Source organism: Haliotis rubra, unplaced genomic scaffold (genome assembly GCF_003918875.1).
Source record: "Haliotis rubra isolate DU_JTF1 unplaced genomic scaffold, ASM391887v1 Scf19, whole genome shotgun sequence".
Lineage (NCBI taxonomy): Eukaryota > Metazoa > Mollusca > Gastropoda > Lepetellida > Haliotidae > Haliotis > Haliotis rubra.
In genome coordinates, this window is record NW_025765891.1 from 490,556 (window position 1) to 506,583 (window position 16,028).

Genomic DNA, 16,028 nt, shown 5'->3' on the forward strand with positions numbered 1-16,028 from the left:
TCTACATAAATGTACACACAGGTCCGATTCTACATCAATGTACATACAGGTTCGATTCTACATAAATATACATACAGGTCCGACTCTTCATAAATGTACATACAGGTCCGATTCTAAATAAATGTACATACAGGGCCGATTCTACATAAATATACATACAGGGCCGACTCTACATAAATGTACATACAGGTCCGATTCTACATAAATGTACATACAGGTCCGATTCTACATGAATGTACATACAGGTCCGACTCTACATAAATATTCATGCAGGTCCGATTCTACATGAATGTACATACAGGGCCGATTCTACCTAAATGTACATACAGGTCCGATTCTACATAAATATACATACAGGTCCGATTCTGCATGAATGTACATTCAGGTCCGATTCTACATGAATATACATGCAGGTTCAAATCTACATGAATATACATACAGGTCCGATTCTGCATGAATATACATACAGGTCCGATTCCACCTAAATCTGTACACAGATCCGACTCTAGATATATATAGTTACAGGTCCGACTCTACATAAATGTTCATAGTGCTTATGTTTCGCGAGCTATCTCAACAGACTGTGTTTATGTATTCTACAAAAATACAATTTGGATATTGATACATCATCAGAATCTGTTTTTGTGATCTTAATGTCTACATCGTGAAACTAATTCCATCCATATCAAAGGCATTTCGTAACTTAATTGCGCAATGCCACCTGAGTTGAGGCAGGTGTAGCGGAACAAATGATCTAGTTACCCTCTCTGAGAACCTCAATATTACATCCAATCTTTTCAAATGCCAAGCAACGGTTACGTTCTACGAAAATAGGCCAACTTTATTTGAAAAGAATGTCATTCGATGAGGACAAAGAAAAAGCAACTAACCTTTCAAAGGTCGCATATATAGTTAGTAACCCAATCATCGTCTTACACGAATTCTATGCATGAAGATTCCAGGTGACAAAATACTGTCTACAGAACAGTATAAAAAGAGGGGTGATTTCAACTCTTCAAATAGTCAACCTTTCCTAATGTGATTTGGAGACATTTTCTAATGACTCAAGTCTTTGGAACGCTTGAGAACGGTTGAGGTCCAATCGAGCATGCCCTCTTCGCATACAGTCACGTGGAGAGTTTTATGTCAAAAAAGTAACATACGCACATACATTGATTATAAGAAAACATTACAACATTGATTCTTCCTTATCCATGCTCAAAGTGATTCAGTTCACATAGTGTTCCTTCCATGCAGAACATGAGTTTGATAAAATACTAAGGTTTAATCATTAAATTGACAAAACACATTTGATGTCAAACGTTTAATAAGCTGATATTGATCACATCATGCCGTGGTTAGTGTTGTTCACGGACGTTTCAACATGTGATATATTTGGGATAACACTTTCTTATTGAGGTACTTATTCTATAAAGATACTAAAATCTGTACTTCTCTGAGAAAGCGTATTCGCAATTACATGTATAACATATGTTTCATTTGACAGTTTTTAAATGGCATTGTGTATTCAAAAAGGTTTAATATAAATTTGGGCTTTCATGCCTCTAAAAGGTTCCTTCATCTGTGTTCTCAACAATCCGTACTCACTAACAAAAGCCAATTGTGTGAGCCTATGTCGATATGGATATATTTATACAGTAATCATTGACTGATATGTCTATAACGCCCACCTGCACGCATGCCAATCAATACTGAAATTCATTTAGTATCAACAGATGTGCTTTTCTATTTCCAGATGTCCGAGTATGGCAGATTCACAGGGAATCAAGCACGGGACAGGAAGCACCAAGCTTTGGCTGACACAAACTGCAGTTTGATTCAAGGCTTATATGCAAGGCAAAGGGAGATGGATCCATGAAACGATGGGGTCATCAACAATCTCTGGAGTTTTGTAACGGACATCTATCATTGTCGGACTGATAGCTGACAGGCAGCAACTGATGACTCTAGCCCGTAATAGACATGTTCTCTGCTGGTTTCAGTGTGTTTTAACTGACAGCACGGATGGTTCATTTAAGGGTCATCACACGAAGACAGAACCTGATATGCGTCCTAAGGACACTGAGTGACTATATGTCCTAATGGACATGGGAAATTGGAAGTCGATCGATTTTCAAAATTAATAGCAGTGTAGATGTTGTGTAGTACGAGTGATTAAGAAGAACCATCTCAGTCTCATGTCGCCCTCCTGGATAAAACATGATAGTCACACACGCAAAGATACCTTCATGCTTGCTAAGACGATAACTTGTTCCATGTTGATGGTGTGTGGTTGAACATCAAGTGGGATTATTTGTGGAGGTGTAAAGGAATGCGAAAACTGTCCCTTTGATGTGGCACACATTGGGTACGTGGTAGACGAATGTTTCCGAAGTGATACAGAAGCAAGACGAAAATATCATTAATTACTGACGTGCTGGGACTTGCAACAGCAATCTGTCATACATGGCTACATGTGCAATGGTGACATTCGATTGGACTCATTGGAATAAATTCTCTGTTCCATATTTGTAAAGATCTCGGAGACAGCAGCATGATGGCCGCCGGGAATAAGAGTTCTGGGGACCGGATAGCCCTTCTCCCGGCGGATCTATATGCCTATTTCGACATGTCGGATCTCGACCAGTCGGGGAACTATTCTCTCGAAGACTTTATGAAGGTTGCTACGGAATATAAGGAATCTGATCGCTGGTTCGATGGGCTGACTGAACTCTGTCTCACATTGAGCTTCTCCTTGCTGATGCTTATAGGTATCTCCGGTAACATTACTGTTGGGCTGGTCATCCTGCGGAGGAGGTCGTCACAGTCGACTCGCAACTGGTACATTTTTAATCTAGCTGTGTCGGACATTTTAACGTGTATATTTTGTAAACCCTTTCTCATCCTGAGAATGATCCTAAAGAATTGGGATATCGGCGTATTTATGTGCAAACTAGTGCCTACTTTACAAACAACATACGTACTCGTATCAACACTCACGATCTTAGCCCTGGCAGTGGATCGGTACAAGGCAATTCTGTACACGTCAGGAAAGGATCGGAATGTCAAGATAACGCGATATATTATTCCAACTATATGGGCGGTGTCATTGTTCGTGGCACTCCCGATATTCTTGACGCATGAAGTGGAACATGTGATTGGATTTAATGGCGTTCCCTTATACTCTATCTGCCGTGAGAAATGGAATTCCTATGTCCTACTGACAATATACACTATATTCGTTCTGCTAATCCAGTACCTATCACCGATGGTTTCTATAATAACCCTTCATGTTAAAATATGTCAGTTCCTCGGAGTAAGGATCCACACACGGGGTGCCCAAATGAGAGATATGCACAACATACGCCGGAAATTGTCACGACACCGTAAGAATATTCTTCTTTTGACGAGCATGGCGGTATCGTTCGTAGTATCCTGGCTTCCACTGACTTTAGTGAACATTATAGCTGATATTGACTACCGTACATTCGAGCATACGGACTTCCCGTTGATCCACGCCGTGTGTGTGCTTGTTGCCTTTACATCAGTGTGTGTCAATCCTGTCATCTATGGCTGGTTCAATTCAAACTTTAAGCGGGATCTCCGGAGATTATGTAATCTCAACCCGTCCTATAAGTGCTCAAAGTATGTGCTCATCTTTCGGAGATCGAGCAGAAACCCGGACATAAGTCTCTTAATATCTACCCTACCACGTGACGTCACTGCTTCGCCACGTGCAGAGGAGGCACACGACACAGCTTTATGACATATGGGGCTACCCCTTGCGCGGATTAACGTTCGTGGTACGGGGATGTGTGAGATTAGACTTAATCTATGTCGGAATAGGGTACGACGACCACGACGGCGGAAGATCAGTGTTATTCGAAGTTAGCAAGATGGGTTAGTCAGTCCATAAGAATGGATCTGCCTAAAACATTTAGAAAATGGAAAATGTACATCTTACAGCTGTTTATGCTTCCTTAACCTGGTGTTTTCTTCGCTTTACGGTTACGTTAAGCGCATATATTTGTAGCAAACGTTTATGTCGATATTTGTACTTTGGGATTTTAGAACGGTTCGTGGAATATTGACAAACACTGACTTCTATGTAACATGGCGCCATACTTATCAGTCTTTGCAGTTTATATGGTTTCTATTTTCAAGTGTCCTTTTACAAACCTTCCTTACCTGAACTGTCATATCAACTACGAAATGGGCTGATGTTGCTGAATGTTGTTTGAACAGCAAACACTTTTTACGACTCCATTTCTTCTCAGTGATTAAATCTGTCAGAGTGGGTGGGCACAGTCTGATCGACTTGTAATGGATTCGAAATTCATATTCCCCCGTTGTGGTAATTTCGTGAGTCGTGGGTAGAATACATTTTATTTGGGTTTCCCAAATGCGTGAATCGTTTCCACCTGCAACACGTCCACGTTAAGGTGGAACGTCTTGATATAACTGAAATATTGTTCATTATGGTATGCAACCACTCACAGACTCATTCTGTAAAGTAGTTCATCGTTTTGCTTTGTAATATATGCTGAGCCATAGACAATGCTCTAGGAGTAAGCCGTCCTCCATGTCAATACAATGCGTTTAAATATACCAGAAAACTCCATGATGGGAAACTCCATGATCCTTCAAATGAATTATCACAGCGTTACCCTGATCCCAATTTTAATGCTGATTACTGTTTACACAACTGTAATGTACATCTCATATAACATTTCCCTTAAATATATGTTACAAAGGCCATATGATTCTTGTTTCAAGTACGATGACGTCAACGCAAGTTACGGTTACTGTTGGTAGTTTTCTTCATGAACAGCGGTGTCGCCTGGTGCACGTGGTAATGTGTTAAGTAGTCTTGTCCAACACTTCAGCTTTAATCCCACATAGGTGTTTGTCATGCCTGTTTTATGCTATGCGATTGGTTTGTTGGAATAACTCAAAAGTGACATAAGTATTACTTAGATGAGTTTCAGTATGCTTCCACATATTTACATTTTCTAAAGGCAATTCTGTCATCATTTGGAGTTGTGCATTTCCACTACTATTACCACTACTGCTGCTGTAGTGTGTGTGCGTACGCAAGTGTGTGTGCGTGCGTGTGTGTGTATGTGTGTGTGCGTGTGTGCGTGCGTTAATGTGTAAAGAGGTAATGTACTATATGTACGACAGTCAATACAGCATATGTTTCATGTTTATCATGTGTTCACCTAATTTGTTGAACAGTGAATATAAATGGAAGATGTTATGTATGTCATTTTAGACAAAAAGGTGTTTTTAAATTACTAGTAACTGGACATCATCGTTTTCGATTTATAACAACACTCAGGTCATTGATATATCTCCATTTCGCATCTGTGATTATTGGTTATAGCACTGTGTAAAATGTAAATATGTTCATTGATATTAAGATATGTGGCTGTTGATTTGGTTTCACATAATTTATCAAATTCTCTGTCCATCTTGCAGCACTGTCATTCCGAATCATATATAGTACTGTACACCTCACTACCACTCTTTCAGACATGTATGTGATAAAATCACTGTTAGGCAAATGTGGCGTATGTGGTGCATGTGGGTCAAATGAATCTTGCCATCATTCCATTCATTAGATGTTGTGTGACATGTCAACCATTTGGACACGTTGTGCACTCGTGGTTTTCATGATAACCCCACACTTCATGTACAGGGGCATACTCTGGCAGCTTCAGGTTTTATCTTTTTGATATTTCATCATCTTTCGATTGTCCTTGACTCTTGTTTCATTCCCCATGACATGCTAACTGTACATAGTCAACCCTGTTAATTTTCTACGAAATCAACATTTGAATGTTTGTTTCTAAGCGAGTCTAACAGGGTTCACTGTTTACTTTGAAAGACTAATGAAAACATGATATTGATGAACATTTTGCCATGGGTTTTATCAAGAATATAGGGGCATTTCAAACTTGCCGATGAAGAATTAAAGATCTGAAATAGTATTGTAGCTAAACTGGAAAAGTGAAGATGTTTTGATGTCCTGATTGAAGACATTAACAATCTTTGGAACTGTCACATGCCGCAATTAGTGGTATGTTTGAGAAGAGTTCCATTTTAGAAACGACCCCCTCTAAAGTGGAATTCTATTGGTTTGAAAAGGCGACGAATTCCACTGTTAAAGTTATACTATGTTAAAATCTGAACCACTTTCATTTTCAAACATTGTGATTGTATGGTTAAATGTTTGGTACATGTTTGCTGAATATGTATTATTGCCCTTCTAACCCATATTCAAAGACTGCCTTACGATCTTGACTTGATGTGTGTATTCGTCTTCTAATCCATAATTAAAATGTGTTAGTGAACATATTTACTATCATGCTATTTGATCACCGAATTACAAGGAATAAAATGGTGATACTCAAGTGTGTTTTAATTTTGCATGTCTACTGGATTTAATCTAAGGCCATCCACGAATAGCGTTTACGCTGAAATAAATTAACTGTGTTTAGGTCATATGTCATATTAAATTTAGGAGGTGAGGTGAAATTGGGTTTATCGTCGTGCTTGAGAATATTTCGCTCATATGACGACGTTGAAATTTAGGAGCATTGTAGATGAACGTTTATTAAACATCTTCGAAAAACCTTGTCAACCTGTATGTTTTACAAATGGATGCATTTTCATTTTGTGAATGGATGCACGTAAACGAGCATACGCTTTTGTCGAAAACCATAGCAATAAACAAGGTGTAATCTTGCGTTTGTTAAATATCAACGTAATAAGTAAAAATTGCAGGAATAGTTTGTTTTGTGAACTGTTAGAAATATATTATGGAAACGCTAGCTCACAGAAAAGTTGTATTTATTTTAGTGAAACACTTGTGTTAGTGTGGAAACGACAAATGTTTGTTATTCATATTGTACAAGGGCCGATAGCCTACAAAATCAAAATACAATTAAAACATTGATTGAATAATTAATATTGATTGACTGAATGTCAACTACAAACTCGATGTGTTACGAACAGATTCCATTGGGCATAAAAGCCAAAACATTGATGTGAATCGATCATCGGAAATCAGTAATGAGAGTAGGTGCTTGAAGACAAATAAATGTTATGTAACGTGTCCGTAATACGAGGAGGATATTGTTTAAGAATATGGAAGACATATGACACAAACGAATTACTAAAAACACAAGCTAATGTATATAACTATTCGTTTGTACATGTCTTCCGAGGAGTCTACAAGTATACCATTTAACTTTTGAACTTTCTCCATTTTCATTAGATTATGCCCAGTCAGATTTCGTCCTTTTCCGACACTTGAAGAATGGAACTGCCTGGTAAGCATTCTGCAGCCGATTTCATTCGGCTGTTGATGAACAATTGCATCACGAGGGTCGAGTGACTTGATATTTAGCGTCACATCGGCAATATTTCAGCCATATCGTGACGAGAACAAGTTACTTTATATCAATATTAAAATCAATAAAGTTAGAACGTTAAATTACTGTCATCGAAGGACAGTAAAACTACTAGAGTATCACAGCTCTTAATTCAAAAGTAGTATGCTATTATAAAAAGAATATCACTATAGACAACAGTAGTACAACAGGATACAGGCTATAGATCACCAGCAACTGAAGGCTGATCCCCATACTAGGGATCACGGGGAATTACAGTACTTTGGCTACCTGCATGGACCCTAGTTTGATTTATATCAACCCTTCAGCAGCTAGCGATTGTGGTCAAATTTAGCCAAAACTAATTAAATTCCGTTGGATGTTTCGGGACTTATGTACCCTCTTAGAAGGACAATAATTTTACAATACTTTAACCCCCTTCAGGATACAGCCACTAACAACCTCAGTTACTAATCTAAAATACCAATCATTAAAATACATATATCTACAGAACATATTACTCAGAATTTATCAATCAAATCAATTTCTTTTAAAAAACAATAATTAAATGAAAATTAACAGTTGTAAATGGATCCTTAACAGTTTTTATTATTCCTTGTGATGGAAAAATCAACACGTTATTCTTTCATCATAAGGATACAAAACGGAAGATCCTCACCTTTTAATAGGTATTCGTGAGAATATCTTGTATGGCCAATGTGACATCGTCGCATAATGACCTCTTCAAATCTGGACTGACAACCAAAGAAGGTGTAACCGATATACATCACGAGGAGAGAGTTTTCTAAATCGCGTCCAACATCGCTGACAGGCGTGTGTGTAACTCATAGAATATTATATTACATTAAAACACACAACCACATGCATAAAAAAGTCTATCACAGTCAGTCACAGAAATGACACATCCGTCAAAGACAGGTCTTCCACTTTATTTTTTCAGGTAAAAATTTAAATCGTTTCCTCTCGATTTGGAATGAAGCTAATATTCTCATGCCGCAATGAATTGCCTTTCAATGGTACTGGCACATGGACTATAGCATCGCAGTAAAATAATTTTAACCATGCTTTCATCTTACTACAGGTTTTCAAATACCACTGAAAGATACATATGAAATGATTAATCTTGCTTGATGAGTCAAAGAATGTCTTTGATGATAATGGTTTCCAATCAAGCTTAAAAGGTATGTTGGGCATACACAGGGTCTGTTGGTCATGCTCTCAACCTTGTGTCTGTTGAACTCTGTACGGCTATCTGAACATCAGACGCCTTTACAGCTATAACTGAGAGCCAGCTTCGACTGGAAATAGGCCAATGTCTACATCAACACAAAGTGACCAATACCCTAGAGACTAATGACTTCGGCGACGTTCTTTGACGTTCTTACACTTGTACCGTTTGCAATTGGTTTTAATCTTTTGTCGCCAAGGTTTGTTAAATGTGACGACGCTTCTAAGACTACGCCCCACCTCTGCTACAGGCAGCCACTATCTAGACACACTATTCAACTCGAACTGAACTCTGCTGCAGGCCGATATCGTCCAAATGCACATGAGCTTTTTCGACTTTTTGTCAGAACAAATGACACGAACATCTGTCGAGGTAATTTCTATCACATTATTTGTAAATTGTATAGTCAGGAAATGTCATTATCCATTTTAGAGGACCGCGTTAGGGGGATTTAACCTGCTGCCAATATTATCTTCAGACTATCAAGGCCATTGGTCTGCCTTATGATTGACAAGTTCAGACTTGCCGTGCTCCATATGTTGAAGTGAGTCGACACTATATATATAGAGTTGCATGCCATTCAGCTATGTAATTTTAATCCAAGCACTGCACTTCATTCTTTGCTGGACACCTGTTGTGAATGGGTTTCCAGGCGTTATATCTTCATGTACGATTTGTTTTCTATCTCCAATTCAATTTTTATTTTAAAAGTCCTTGTGTTTGGTTGTTTTTGTATTTATATTTAATTCAGTACAGTAGATAAATTAGTGTAAAGATGTCCTGCTGGCACAGTGGCCTACCCTGCCGTAAAGAACTCCTGTTGCCTTTGTTGTTCCAGGCCCATGACCCGTCCCCGTTTCGTCACTACCATCCTCCCGTCCCTGGCTTTGCCAAACGGGTAAGGTCCTGCTGCCTTGATCACCGTTAAACTGACATGTTGTGATCTAACTGACATACAAATCTTGCTGACCCTTAACTGCAACAGTTGTTTACATACAGGGACATCTGCTCGATAGTATGATATCAGCGAAGGATGGCTCCTGCTGTTAGCAAATACCAGAAATGTGAAGCACCAGCTGCTGGACACAATATAGGTTAAGTATGTATATACTGCTCCGTTCTCGTCCATGGTTTCAGTTCAAGGTCCAGCTCTTTAAACCAACCTTTGGCTTTTCTACTCATCAATCAGTCTTCAGTCTTAGTCAGTAATGTCCAAAACGTGTCTGAAGATATGTGCTTATACGTTTTGGTTTATATGCACCAATATGCGTGCACAGATGTTGTTTTTTATTCGTTAGAGTCCCTCGGGCACGCAACAACCTACGGGTTGGTATCATTGTTCGCCAACACCTTTGTCAGCAAAACATCCATGCTCGTGGGAATCGTTCAATCGACTCTCAGTGTAGTAGAGACGTACATGTATTATGGATCTGGAAAGGATTTTGTTGCTTTTAGTTCAACCAAAATTGTACACGTCTAAGACTTATATAACTTTGGGTTTTCCTCCTACACAGCGATATGCAACTAAAATACCTAATCTTGAAACCCAGCTCACTTGACACACTCATTTACTTGTTGATCATGAATTATAGTTGGTACATGTAATCGCATGAACATGGCCTATCCCACAGGAATAATGACAACTTAGATTAGGCTTCCCCGCACCACTGAAGCATGCACACGAGAAATGGAGATTTATTCATTGAAAGGTAATCTCCCGGAACAGTGTTTAGGAATGCAGTAGCAACAGCAGTTTATTCATTGTTTAAAATACGAACACCATCGATTGCAGTGGTGTGAGGGAAATTGGAGAGGTCAGACCCATCTTATCAACCGACCGAAGATATACTTTAGATATAATTTCAATATTTGGTATTTACTGTTGAAATCAACTGGGATGCGACTGGCAGCCGATACCTTGCCTTGTACGCGCAATACACGTGCTCTGCACGCGCTACCCGTGTCCTGCAAGTGCGCTGCCCGCACTACCTGTCTTGTGAGGAACACATGGATCATACTGACAAACGATCTCATTATTCACAGCGATCAAGTTTATAAAACCTCCAAACTAGTAAGCGAAGGGTTGGAGGTTCGAAACCAAGCATCGGCACAATAAATTGGATGTTTTCAATAATGAGATATTTTACGATAGTATTCAGAGATAGCAAGACAAAGTTGTATCATTCTTCAAAACAAGTCAAGGGTTATTCCTCAGAAATTCCCCGGGCTGCGCGCAATTCTGTAGAAAAACCCGGGATTTCTTGGAGAATGTCCGCGAAACTGGCTGTATAGGTTTACTCGCTAAAAGGAGAAAATGGCGTGACAATAGAGTGACGTCACTGGTGGTTTATAACATCGCATATATCACTGCGAAAAGGGGAATCAGTGATTTTGTGTTGTCAGGCATTTACAGAAGAGATTTGAGAAGGTACTATCGTGGCGAATGTTAACATTTGCGGGGTTGATACGACGAAGACTTCTGACTCTGTTCCTGAAAAAAATGTAGTGTTTGTTCCTATGTTAAAAAAGCATTGGCAGCCATGTTTGAGTACGACTATTGGAGTGGGAGTTCCTCATCAGAAGTGGCATCCAATTTCCCAGTTCTGATTTGTATCATTTAAATAACTATTTGTGTCCAAAAGAAAAATTGCTACATGTAGTCTAAAAGCTAATTTTCAGTAGGAGCCAAGAAATTCAATAAAGTAAAACAGTTTGAGATTTATTGTGAAAGTTTGATGTGCAAGCCTTAAACCGTTTAAGCTTGGTGAAACCAAACATGTGCACCATGTATGTTGAACATCTGATATCGCTCAATAACCACCAACATGCACCAATCTACTTGTATTATTTACTCACCTGAACCAGAAATAAGAAATTGTTTTCCTATTTATATCTATGCATAAAGATTCGGAGTAACACATATTCCCATAAGACTGTATACGAAGAGAGATGACTTCAACAATTGTCAAATTTCCTTTATATTTTAAGCAATATTCCCGCAGTTCAAGTCACGTGTGCATAAACATTGCACCTCTTTGTAGGTACATGCTCTTTCTTCTACGATTTCAAAGAGCGCTATACGGAGTTTGCTCAAAAACTGTTTGACCAAAGTTCAAAGCCTCAATCGTGTTTATATAGTGTTGCAATATAGATATAAAGTGGACAGTATCAAATCTGACGCTTCAGTCTGATAATTGATTTAACCCTTATATTGTGAGTGAGTGAGTAGGTGAGTTAAGTCACATCGGCAATATTTCAGCCATTTCGTGACTAAAAACAAGTTTAATTTTATAATAAATATAGGTAAATTATAAAAAGCCTAGCAACGAAAATCTGAAACCATAACTTAACCTATAAACAAATGAATAGAGTGCAAAACCAACAAACAGCAGAGAAACATTATACAGTTAACTATTAGCTAAGTTTATAAACAATACTGACTGACTGACTGAGTTTGGTTTTAGGCCGCTTTTAGCAATATTCCAGCAACATCACGGCGGGGGACACCAGAAATGGACTTCACACATTGTACCCATGTGGGGATTCGAACCCGGGTCTTCGGCGTGACGAGCCAATGCTTTAACCACTAGGCTACCCCGCCGCCCTTATAAAGCAAAACATAATACTAATAATTCATTACAATTGCAGTACACATTAGAAGGGAAGTACTCAATCCAAAATCATTCTTAATCCAAGGGTTGTCTAATTACAATGGCCGTGGTAGGAGAAATGATCTCACTGATGATACTATTCACCTACCAACAACAGTTGCCAAGCTTCCTGAACGGGCCTAGGCTATGTCCAGGGTGAGAATATTACCTTCATCCAACTGATTCATGTAATATGAGATGATAGGGTTAAATGCTTGACACCTTTCAGAATATTTTATACATATGGTGTACATCCAACGTCCTGTGAGGCTTAGGGTCCTTGTGAACGGGATTGAACACCTCCAGCTCAGGAGAATCAATACTGAACTATCGTTGAATCCATCTGTCACCCTATCTTTGTGCCACCAAGCATCTTATTCCGACCTGTTTTGCTACAGTATTCACTCAGACATGAAACTGGAGTAGATTGTCCCAGTGCGGTGAACAGAACTCTTCCCTCAAGAAGCCATTACTTCCAGTGGAATGAGGATCAAACAACGATGTGTTCTGCCGTGATCGATCATTATCAGACATGCACAAGCGTAAAATTACCACTGTGTGTAGCAGCTGTCTCCTAATCCCCGTTTGACCACTTGCAGATTTACCATTCCATCTAATAATTTAACCTGACACATACTGAGGGAAAAGTACAAGTGTTTCTTTATTTTTTTCCAGTTTTTTTCACAAGCGTTGTATCGCATAGCTTGTGAAGAAACTTGGAAACAAATAAAGGAACGCTTGTGCTTTCATGTGATCCCTTATTTTTTCCCTCAGTATATATTCCCGATAATGTTAACCAACTAAATATTCGTGAAATGTAATTGTGTCTTGCCAATCGGCGGCTCCCGTCACAAATACGTGGAAATTCAAGACACGTGATAAAATCACCTGATAAATGATAACAATGTATGGCAAAAGTCAAAATAGCCAAATGCATCAGCACTCGGATTTCAGTTTTTTTCTTCACAACATGTAAGTATTTTTGTGTGCCCACCGACGATGACCGAGAAAGAAGAATGTGTCTTCCGTAGACGAACAGTGTTTCCATTGTTTCCGTCGTGATTTGATATACCCCATTGACTAGTCAGACTCAAACATTTCCCAAATTCATTGACGAATCGGTAGCAAAATTCAATGTTATATAATATTCAAAACCAGTTGCATATGCCACTAATTTGTAAAGTCAAATTGCTGTTGGAAAAATTCTTTGTCACTTAAACAAAAATGATTAATGATTACATTACTGCGACTTCTCACAAACTGCATTACTGCTCTAAAAGCACAATGATTTTTATATGAGGTGAAGTGAGGTGAGGTAAATTGGGTTTAACGTCGTGCTTGAGAATATTTCGCTCACATGACGACGTGCATGCGTGTGTATGTGTATGCGTGGCTGCTTGTACTAGCCCAGACTGAAGCTGGTTTTATAGTGCTAGCCCATTGAGATACCATGCCGCAGTGAAGCATGAATACCCCACTCAGACACATTACACTGACTCCGAGCCGACCAGTCCTTGTTGTACCCATTAATGCCGAGCGCCAGGCAGGGACCATCAAGTACCATATATCTTTTGGTATGACGCGGTCGGGGATTGAACCCACGACCTTCCGCTCTCCGGACGGACGCTCTAACCACTACACCACGGAGGTAGTGGATGTTTATATGAAACATAATACCTGTACTTGAACGTACAGCAGGTCGAGAAATGGTCCTTATTACCCAAGGCCTACGGAATGTAAGACTTTCGAATACATGTATGGTAAGTCGTCATTGTATTCCTGATTCAAGATCAGAGACTGACGCGTTTGTGCAAATACAAATACAAGTCAAAGCCAGGAAAGAACCTGAAGTGGAACACTTTTATGGATAGACAACTTCTAAGTTGCAGCAGTAGTTGCGGCGTTTCGGATTCGTTTCATCATTTGCTTGATAACGGTGTTAGGATCTACGCTGAAACGTCGCAGTGTTCCACTTCATCATACCATCTTCTAAATGCCACTTAAGGAAGGAAAGAACCTGTCTCGTTTAACCACTTCCATGGCAGAAGAGCGTTATTAAATGTATGAATATATCACAGATCACAAGCTATGGCGCTAAGTGTTTCTGAGCAAATGATAATTTAAACATATCCTGTCCTACTCAAAGCATATGCCTCTTACGCGCGTTGCAAAAAGAAGAATGTGTGTGTGCGTGTGTGCGTGTGTACGTGCGTGTGTGTACGTGCGTGCGTGCGTGCGTGCGTGCGTGCGTGCGTGCGTGTGTGTGTGTGTGTGTGTGTGTGTGTGTGTGTGTGTGTGTGTGTGTGTGTGTGTGTGTGTGTGTGTGTGTGTGTGTGTGTGTGTTGCCTGACGCCGCACAGATGGACAAATGTAACTCATTCAGTTCTATGAACATATTGGAGAACACTCGTCATTCCATATATATACAGAGTACCTGAAAATATCCCTCAAGTGAATATCCTTCTTAGTGTTACGTTGTGATTCTCAAGCTGAAACTGAGAGGATAACCAGTACTCGGTCCGTAAAAGAACTAGACGTGACAACAAAGAGATGTGATGTAGTTGACAATTGTATTATAAAAACACGCAAATTCATAAATCCATACAAATAAATAAATACATAGGTATCTCTATGGCAGTACAAAATAGAGTGCGTAAGTCCCCAAAACTTTCAAAGTAAAATTTTCACGTACCAGGTTTTTAAACGTAGTAGTTTTGTTCTTTTAAATTTCGGCTAAATTATCCTACAATTGCAAGCGACTGAAGGTGTAAATCCAGCTAGGCTCCATGCAGGTAGCAAAATGGGATGCAGGTATGGTGATCTACCTTCAGATGCTGGCGATCTATAGCCCGTGTTTTATATTGTATAGTCTTCTTTAATTACACTGTTTTAGTTTTACATGCTAGTTTTATGTTCCTATCTGTGATACTCTAGTATTTGTACTGTCCATCGTCGACAGGTTTAACTGATATCAGGATGGCATCAGTTTCATAACTACACAATCATGAATTTTTGCAAGTATGCTAACAGAAAAACAGTAACTGTTCTCTATATACAGTGGAATAACTGTTTCTTCACGACAAATTTGCAACCGGAGACTAAGAAAACGGCCCAAAAGAGGGTTGGTTTAACATCTGAATTAACAATCTCAATATCCGGTGTCACCACGCATTGAATTCAAAATGATTGAAAGAAAATATATAAAAGGCCTGGGTACGTTGTTCCAAATGACCACCAAATAATTCCCAACTCAGTAAGCGTTCTGGGCAGGTTTGGGTCTTGTCGTAGGCGTCCTTCAATCTCATCCCAGAAATGTTCAGTGAGGCAAGGTCCAGGTACACAGCCGGCCATGGAAGTACAGAAATGCAAGGTTGCCACAAAAATCTTTCTACGCAGGAATCGGCATCAACCTGCTGCAATAGAACGTTGCTTCCCTGCATTTCAAGCGATGTAGTCTCGTAAGAGTATGTCATTCTAACTGCTATTAACAATAAGGTATTGAGTTCTCCGACCCATGCCGACACACTCCCACGCCCCAAGAGGCAATGGTGAAAAACGCAAACGACGCTCAAATACATCAAATCATATTCTTGGGGACTTTCGGACTTTGTGATCCTTCCATCTACATTTGTGTACGTTTCTTTGAAATACAATCCCCAGTTACTTACACAATGTTCACGAGAATAGTGTTTCTTATTTCATCCGGTCTTTTTCGGGAAAAATATGAACCTT

At 39.3% G+C, this 16,028-nt stretch overlaps 1 protein-coding gene across 1 annotated transcript; it reads left to right on the plus strand.

Annotated features, from left to right (window-relative positions):
* Positions 1–1,763: 1,763 nt before the first annotated feature.
* On the plus strand, positions 1,764–4,970 carry LOC124274306 (neuropeptide Y receptor type 5-like). The gene has a single exon (XM_046709645.1). The coding sequence runs from the start codon at positions 2,555–2,557 to the stop codon at positions 3,764–3,766; it is 1,212 nt and encodes a 403-aa protein (XP_046565601.1). The 5' UTR covers positions 1,764–2,554; the 3' UTR covers positions 3,767–4,970.
* Positions 4,971–16,028: the final 11,058 nt, after the last annotated feature.